This window comes from Rhododendron vialii, chromosome 1a (assembly GCF_030253575.1).
Source record: "Rhododendron vialii isolate Sample 1 chromosome 1a, ASM3025357v1".
NCBI lineage: Eukaryota > Viridiplantae > Streptophyta > Magnoliopsida > Ericales > Ericaceae > Rhododendron > Rhododendron vialii.
Window position 1 is genome coordinate 48,053,192 of NC_080557.1, and position 9,075 is coordinate 48,062,266.

Consider the following 9,075-nt stretch of genomic DNA (forward strand, 5'->3'; position numbering starts at 1 on the left):
TGAAATGCTGGAGAAACTATTGGGTACGGGTGGTGTACCACAGTGGCATGCACAGCCGCACAGGTGACTACCCTGAATTAACCCGTTCAAATTTGACTTTCCAGGGTTGGCTTAGTGGTCAATGCATGAGATTTTAGAATTTGTTCATTTCTTAGATTTAGAGGGGCGCGTAAAATGACTTAGGCACATACTAATCAAAATCAGCCTCTTGAATTGTTATTCCTCGAAGCCCGTATGTTGGTGAGTAAATTTTGTAGAATTTGATTTCCAAATGCTGAAACTTGTTCGATACCTTAGTGCCGTTTGTTGAATTTAAATTCCGCTCTTGTTTGCAGGGAAATTACGATTCCGACCAGAGTATTTCCAGTGATTGTTATGCTTTAAATTTCTATATTATCGCTTCAGTTCTCTGGTCTCTTTAAGGTCTCTTTAAATTTTACAGTATATTCTTCGAACCTCCTGTTAAATATCATGGTGCTAATTTTCAAAATTAGTCGTTGATTTCAGTAGTATATGTCAGTCTAATAATGTTTCAGAAGAGGAAGATTTGGCTTCTGATTGGCCAGAAAACTGTGTTGCTTTATGCGGAAGGAACTGAAGAAATTAAGGAAGGTCAGCACTTATACTGATAGATAGGGCACTAAAATGGAGAATATGATTGCTGTACTTTTTAAGTGAATGGTTTTCTTCAACTAATTTTAGTCTGAAAACTTGTCTATATTTGTTTCTTGCTTGTCTAAGATTTTGAACTTGACCGTCGATAAGGAGTAAGAAACTGCAATCAATCAAAGCTCAAAGCGCGCGTGTAGTTTTGTGCGCGCGGATTTACTTATCGATTAATATCACTACAAAAAAATTTAGTATATCAAGTTGCTTGATTTGATGATGGCACCTTGAGCTTTTTCCTTAATTAATACATTGATAGTCTTGCATGTTTGTGTGACAAATTAGGGGGAAAGCATTTGTGAGTTTTGTAATGCCCTTATTTTCCTCTTTTTATTTATTTTTATTTAAGCACGTGGCCTTTACCTTGCCATTAAGCATGACGATTTCCATGTCAACTTCATGGCGTGGATTGCCTTGCAATTTGTAGATGTTTAGGTTACGCTAGACTTCTACTTAATTTCAATCCTGAACTTCCATGAGGCCGGGGATAAAGTTCGGGTTAATTGTACGTAGGATTCTCTTCATAACCGGACTTAGATTGGTTTTGCACGGAATTAGCTAGGATCTCATCTTTGTTTTCCTTTGTGCTTACTTGTATTAACAATACAAATTCAGTCACAGCTTGAGGTACTCAGAGGTAATATTATTTTGATCGGGGAAAGTCAGTATTGTTAGAATAGTTAGATTGACACATTGGAAAAGGAGTTCAACTCCTGACCTACTACGGTACTTGATTATATGCGGACTTCTAATTCAAATATGCTGCTCGTATAGTTGTATATTAATTATAATGAAGGTGCAGTTAATTAGTACTGATCTCTTATTGTGATCTCAACACTCCTTGTTCATAATATGGACATGCCTCTCGTACGCAGAATACTCATGAACGTGATCATGGAACAGAGACGACTACTATGTCTAACAAGGCACGTGTGTAAATAGAGTTATGATCCATTTTGCAACTGTAAAACTAGATAACAAGAACATAAATGACTGAAATTCCTCCTCTCACAAAATAGGGAGTTAGGGACAACTCCGCAACTTTTATCACACGCCCTCCCCCTCGATCTATCAGCACTATCCTTCCAACATCACAACTATCCATCATCCACTCCAATATATGATATCATGACCTTTTAACCTTATATTGCACGATTTTCACCATTAACTGCGCAAGTAAAAAAAACCAGGTAGCTAGATATAGAAAAAAAAAAGAGTAGAAGTTACTTTCAACAAAAAAACAATCGATATGGAATTGATTTTGGTACTCCGCAAATCGATAACCACACTCTCAAAGGCTCCGTTCAGTTGCCAGGAATGTTGTACGGGAAAGTTATTCTCAGGAAAAGTCAAGTAAAGTGAAGTAAAGGAAAAAGAAATCTATTTTCCTGTGAGTGTTCATTTGACAAAATTTTTTTACAGGAAAACTCAAGTTTAGTGGTTCATTTATCAGGAAAAGACACTTATGAGAAACTTCTTTATTTTTCATGGCTAAAAGTAACTTTGAGAGCTAACACATATCGAAAAATGTATTTTATCTAATGCAAAGTCTTAACATGAAGCTTAAAAAATAAGTAGATGATAACTAAATAAACAAATTTTAAACAACTATGCTTGATTAGTTGCCGATACAAAAACTCATTGATAAACTGATGATTAGTAATTACAAAACAAAACTGAAGACTAATGACAAGATAAATAAATACTTTCAAAAAAAAATCAATTACTAATTTTTTCCACAACAATTATCTCAGAAAGCACCACAGTAATCGAAATTGTTGTTACTCACGTAAATCTCAAATTGCCTTTCTAAAAATCTAATTCGTATTTTTTTGGTATTGGCGTCATTTGCTTTTTTTCTTACCCGCCAATTATTTTGGCCCCACAATGGAGAAAACTTTCCCGTAAAATCCTATGCTTTTGGCCGGATCACTTTTGCAAGAAAGTTGATTTTCCCATCATTTCCTGACAACTGAACGGGGCCAAAGGGAAGTGCCAAAATCAATTTGGAGAATGCCAAAATCAATATTTATATGGAATTGATTTTGGTACTTCCCTGGAGTCATGAGTGGCTGTTAGCAAGATGTTTTTTTCTTTTGTTAGCATGACCATTTTTTCTTCTAGTTTTGACTTTTGCTTTTGCCATTGAATTCCACTTGAAGAAGCTATAAATTCCGTTTCTTTCCCAACATGAACAATGTGGGTCTGACTTGCAGCAACAAATTCTTACGGAGCGCTCTTAAGAACCAAAACTTTGAGAATATACTTTGAATGGAGAAATCAACAACGAATTTTTCTTTATTGCTTCGTTATAAGTTATAACGAGAGAAATCTAAAAAGTAAAAAATTATAATAGGAATGCAAATTTTTTTTTTAATAAAGACAAAAATAAGCCAATAAAATAATTTTTTCGTCTTTATTCAAAAAAAATTAATTTTCAATAGTAATTTTTTACTTTATAGATTCTTCTTGTCATAACGAAGCAATAATCCTAAAAAAAATGGATGAAAAACGAAGAAATGCAAAAAAAATTGAATAATAACAACAACAAAAAAAGCCATTTAACCCATAATGCCAAACTAGGCCTTAAAGACCTAAAAGGCACGTAAGAATAAATGGGTATTGGCTTAACTTGTTTATTTGATTTGTTTATAAAATTTCTGTTTATCTCGTGTCCAATTATACTACTATTAGTTTACCTCGAACGATCGAGAAATAGAGGGTAGAAACAGAAAAAAAGCCTGAGAGGGGCAACAAGAGGAGAGATTTTTGGGTACCGACAGACAGGGATAGTCGGATAGAGAATGGCATCGGTGAAGAAGGAGGAAGTTGAGGAGAGCATGGCGCCGGTGAAGAAAGAGAGAACGGTGTCCGTGAAGAAAGAGGAAGTCGAGGAGGAACATCGAGAAGAAGCGAAACCTAAGATGTCAGGACGCATGATCACTCGTTCGGCATTCAAACGGAAGTTAGAAGAGTCGTCCAGCGATGTTAATAATAACCAGCAACAGCAACAGCGACCAAAGGGAAAAAAACAGAAGAAGATGAAGGAGGAGATATCTGTTGAAAAAGGAGAGGATGAGCTATCTTCTGTTCAAAAAGGGAGGGAGGAGGTAGCGAATGAAGCACGAGAATTGATTAAGAGATGGCAACTCTCAGCACGCCAACGGGACTTGGAAGCAAAGTCGTCCAGCGATGTTGATCAACAAGAAGAAGAAGGAAAACCGAAGAAGAAGAGGAAGACGCCGGAAGAAAGACCCCGATTTTCATACCAAGAGAGGTGGGCTTACAAAAGGAGGCTCAAAGAGAGCGGGGTATGTATGTATGATTGTATGGTACTTATCAACTCTATTTGATCTATCGTTCTGTATTCAACTTTTAGTATCTAAATGAATTACTCCATCTTCTTTCCTCTCCGCTTTGTTGTATATTTATGTATGTACATGTAGTTTAATGCTGATAGTAGAGCTGCATATACATACAGGGCTTTGATGTCGGGGATGTTCCCGATAATGTTGATCCTCGGCTGACACCCATTTCGCCGTATAAAGTCTTCGGCAGGCCGCACGCAGATATCAGATTGAAAAAGGTCGAAAAGTATTCCAAGTTAGCTCTTGACAAGTACAACAAGGATAACGTATGTGCGCTTAGGTTTCATTAAGACCCCGGCCCCTCCCCTCTTGTTTACTCATCTTTATTTGTGTTGTGTTTGACTTCTTTCTTTACTTGTATTGTAGAAAACCAAGTTCGAGTTTGGGAAGTTTCTCAAGGCGAACGTCACTACTTATAGTTGTCGGCTCTGGTATGTTACCTTTCAGAGCAAGCATATGCCTGGTTTTCGCCCTAAGAACTTCCAAGCTGTCGTGCATACTAATCAGTATGATGAGGGAGATGTCAAGCTTTGCAAGCGTGTTACATAATTCAAACTACTCGGAGGGTAATATTTTTTCCCAAATTATTTGTTTCTGTTTGTGGTGTTGTTTTGCTGATGGCTTTATGTACTACTCTACCTTCTATTTATATTTTTATACTCAGTGCACTTCTCCTGGTTTGGATGGATGGATCCCATGGTTTTGTAAAATATGACTTCCCCTTTCCTTTTCATCCTTGCAAAGTTATTGTTGGGTCTATATGTGGTCTTGTTGTTATGCGCTTGAATGTACCCCGCTGCCTTATTGCAAGTTGAATAAACCCTAGATTATTTTTTCCCAGGTACCATACAACAAAATTTAGTTTAAGGGCTTAATGTTGTATTGAAAAGATTACTGTTTTAACATAGTTGCTTTTGCCCTGTCTAATCTTTTCACATCTCTTCATTAATGGGTTGTTAATTGTTATTCAATAAAAGTTTATGAATTGGATCAATTGGGTTTTCTTTTCAGTTTATGAATCTGTTCACTTGGGTCTTCTTACTAGTTTTGGGGTCATAATTCCTGTGTTGCTATTGAAACTTATGTGCTTCTGAGGAAAACAGAAAAATGTTGTGTACTGATTTTAAGTAAATGGTACGAAGATGTCACGGAAGATGCTTTCACTATTGGTTGATTATTGTACAAGGGTTTGTTTTCTTTGTACTTAGACTTTTTGCAACCATTTGTGTGCGCAATTCTAAGAGCTTTAGATATGTGGTATTATGTCGCATCATGTTATTCTTGGTGAAAGGACTAGGATTGACTGTGCTACATGTAGAGAGGGGTAGGTGCATGAGGACTTTGGTTTGTAAGAGCATGTACATGAGAATAGCAAAAATCGCCTTTTTAGCTATTTTAGCTAATTAAAGGTACCAAAACAGCTTACAGTAGCCTAGGTAAACAAGAAGCAATTTTACCTCAACCCAAAAACCTCTCCAGATATACCGATCTACTGTTCACAAGGTATCCAATAAAATATTATTTTTTCCCTCTCCTTCCTCATACGGTCTTCATGGTCCAGACTCTAGACCACATCTGACCCTCTCCAATCCTCATCGGCTCGATTCCAAGTATGTTGTGGCCGTGCTCAGTAGTAGACAAGCGGCGGAGTAAGAATTGGGCAGCGGCGGAGAGGGTTTGATTGGGGAAAGAGAAAGGGGAGAGCAGCAACGGGGAGAAGGATCGACGTCAACGGGGAGAGCAACAACGGACAGATCTGCGAAACGATCGACGTCCATTGATCTCGTTGGAGTATTTCTCTGGTTCTTCATCTCTGCAACGAACTATTCCTTGGGCTAGCTCCGACGATCGACGACGAAGGAAGTCTGGGATGTGGGTTGATCTCCGGCTCTCCACTTTTCGTCCGTTGATCTGTTGGAGTTTCTGGGTAAATTTTATGACAAAGTTTTTTTGTTTGAACTTCTATGATAGAGAGTTTGGTGTAGAGTTAAAGGAAAAAGTGAATCGGGAAAACATAAAAGCACCTTTTTGGATAGGTAATTTTGCTAGGCTTGATGTACATGCTCTAAGGGGCCAACCTATTGCAACTATTTGCTTATTGTCAGTATCAGTTATTATTGTTCCAACGGAAGGAACATTTTGAGTGACAAAACTGCCTTCCCACATTTACTAGCCCTTGAGGTTAGTTGTGCATTGCTAACTGGAGCATCTCATTATCTTCGAAGGCGCTTTTCAAGTTGTCCCCGAGTTTCCAAATTTTTTAGATGTATTATGATACATGATATCCCTAAGTTGGAGAGCATATAAAACTTGTTCCTTAAATGCATATCCTTCCAATCTTGTTACAACTTACAATTGCTAGGCAATGATCTGAAACCCTGGGAGGCATCTACTATATATACCAAGCATGGGTACTTCATAAAGCATAACATATCCATAAAGGTTTATATTAGGCATCGGCATTTCACAAGGTCATGCTGGGTACCCTCTATGCGCTCAACCATTTTCTCCCACCTCATTCAATTTCATATTACCCATTGTTAACACATTGCCTTTGCAGACTATTGAGAAAACTACTTTTATTTGTTATAGTTCCAAAAGGATGGTTCATTCTCTAAAAGTGACTAAAACTGGTTTCCTAATTGCTCTTCGTTTACATGGCTATTACGACATCTATTGTTCCGTGCACCAGTTTACTCAATTAAGTTACCCCTTTTCATGGTTGCTGGCTTTTGTCCGAGGACAAATGCACCCTAGCTTTGCGTATGTATTGATTGCAATGTTGCATACAAGTTCTATATATATGTATTGTTTGTTGACCTTTTGTTCTCTCGTGCTACTTGCAGGTTATGGGGAGATTAACAGGATATGGGGAGATTTAACAGGATGCTGGTGGAGTTTTTAGGTTTATCTTGATGGTACTCGTGTGAAATGTATATTCTTGATCCTTACCTTTGGATTTAAAATGTGGATGGTTATCAAGTTTATGTGGATGGTCCTTTCAAACTAATGGTGAACTATTATGCATATGCCAAGAGTACTCCTTTATAGGATAAGTATCTTGAGTTCACGGACTGTGTGATTAGAATATAATGCTATAGTATTTGGCAGGCGTGTTACATGTGTAGATACACAACTTAAAAGAGGATAATTGGTTGAATGGGCTTTTGAACATTTTATTATGAAGTATACGAGAGATATCTTATTGTGAAGTTATGCAGATGGCATTATGGGCTAACCCGTCATGCCATGAGACAACAAGCAGGGACGGAGCCAGGAATTTCACTACACAGGGGCGACCATGTATGCGAGACAAAAAAAAGAAAGAAAGAAAAAGAAACGTGCATAACAACGTGAATACGGTAAAACTCAAAAATGTAAAAATTAGCAACATGACTACTCCATACTTAATTATGCTTTTCATAAATTATGCTCCCAAAAGAATTTAAATAAAATATGCGACCAATTCTGCATAAAAATACTAAAACAAAACAATTAAACTGAAAAATTACGAAATATTATGAAAAATTACAATTTCGTAATACAATGAATGTAAATAGGTAAGAGTTGCATCACTATAGTTTGAGTACATTTTAACTAAGTTAGCTCCTATTCAACTATCAATCGACAATCAATTGCAAATTAAAAAATGTAATACTTTTTTATTTGTAATCATCAACATTGTGACACATCAATTATATGACAAAGAGTGTACACGTAGCTTACATCTACTTTTGTGATTAATTATTTTATATATTTAAATTTTTAATCATGTTGTGTCATGCCCGTGCTCTTTTCGTGCTCGTGTTGTGCATGTATCGTGGCGTGACAGTCTTAAACGTATTGTGCCTATGCGGGATGCTTGCTGCGGCGACGACCTTTGCACCATATCTTCAAGATAAAAAATCAAACAACATTAAAAAAGATAAAACGGCAAGCATATAAAATAAATTGATTGTACATTGCCTACGTAAAGAGCTACTCCCTGGGAAGTTCTATCAGCATGTTTCCCCCCTCCCAAACAATGGAACACAAAAATCCAAAGTGATAAAGCTAAGATTACTACTGACAACAAAATGATAATCGTTATCAATAGTACCACCACGGAAGTTGATATATATTGCAAAAGTATTAATGACTTACCTCAGCTTATCTAGTAAAACGAGGCAACTTCAATTGCATTCTGCTCATTCATATCATTAAAAATTTCGATGATAAAATCGGCATCAAACATTTTCGCATTATCCCTCTCCATGTAAGTGATTTAGAAACTTGCCAAAGTTCATCCCCATCGTGTTGTGGAGTCTAGTATTCACTCATTTCATAATTACAATTTAGATTTCACCAAGATTACTTAGAGTTCTCAAAATTGCTTCTCCTGTGTTCTTATTTTCTTGAAACTGTCTTTAAAGTTTTGACGAAGTAGGATTCTTGTGTCAAGAAAGAGGGAGAGAGAGGTCTTGTGTGGCATGAAGATTTTTTAGGCAGAGAGAAAAAAAATGTCCGGCGAATGAAACCCTCTTAACGATTAGGGATTTTTGTGGGTAAAAACTGGGAGTTAAATATTTGAATACTCACTATGTTAACCCTTACTATGTTTTGTTTTATTTATCCCGTAGCGTTTACAAATTAATATTGGTATTCTTGCATTTCAAAAGTTACTAACTACTTACTACCATTTGATTATTTTCCCCCAAAATACTAGAGGGGGGCAAACCTCTATACCTTCATAGAAATTTTTTATTTTACATATAATAAGTAAAGTTTTTTTTTTCTTTTCGCAAGAGTGACCGCCCCTACTGGCCCCTCTCTAGCTCCATTCCTGACAACGGGGAAGCCCCGATGCATTTGAGTGGTTGTCATGCGATTAGACATTGACACACTGGAACAAGCTATTACACTAAAATTTAAACAAGGAACACATTTGAGACACTTGTGAGTTGTGGCGAAGAACATCTCTTTTCAATTTATAATATACCATAAGAAAATTGTGATTAATTACATATAAAACCCCAAGGTTTACCTTAGAAATTAAAAAATC

At 36.7% G+C, this 9,075-nt stretch overlaps 1 protein-coding gene across 3 annotated transcripts; it reads left to right on the plus strand.

The window, feature by feature from the left end:
* Positions 1-3,364: 3,364 nt before the first annotated feature.
* LOC131298360 (uncharacterized) lies at positions 3,365-7,078 on the plus strand. 3 transcript variants are annotated; one of them, XM_058323802.1, is made up of 5 exons: positions 3,366-3,860; positions 3,897-3,977; positions 4,148-4,300; positions 4,401-4,600; positions 6,881-7,078. In XM_058323802.1, exons 1-4 carry the CDS (start codon positions 3,471-3,473, stop codon positions 4,581-4,583), a joined length of 807 nt encoding a protein of 268 aa, XP_058179785.1. In that variant the 5' UTR covers positions 3,366-3,470; the 3' UTR covers positions 4,584-4,600; positions 6,881-7,078. The 3 variants fall into 3 exon arrangements, with proteins under 3 accessions (XP_058179768.1, XP_058179785.1, XP_058179777.1); XM_058323785.1 differs by having other exon boundaries at positions 3,365-3,998; XM_058323794.1 differs by having other exon boundaries at positions 3,367-3,977.
* Positions 7,079-9,075: the final 1,997 nt, after the last annotated feature.

What these genes read in the sequence shown, in the direction of transcription:
- LOC131298360 (XM_058323785.1), top strand. Translation starts at nt 3,471, where the DNA reads ATGGCATCGGTGAAGAAGGAGGAAGTTGAGGAGAGCATGGCGCCGGTG. An exon ending in TATGTATGTATGATTGTATG is followed by an intron (nt 3,999 to 4,147) that starts GTACTTATCAAC and finishes ATATACATACAG; the next exon opens with GGCTTTGATGTCGGGGATGT. An exon ending in ACAAGTACAACAAGGATAAC is followed by an intron (nt 4,301 to 4,400) that starts GTATGTGCGCTT and finishes CTTGTATTGTAG; the next exon opens with AAAACCAAGTTCGAGTTTGG.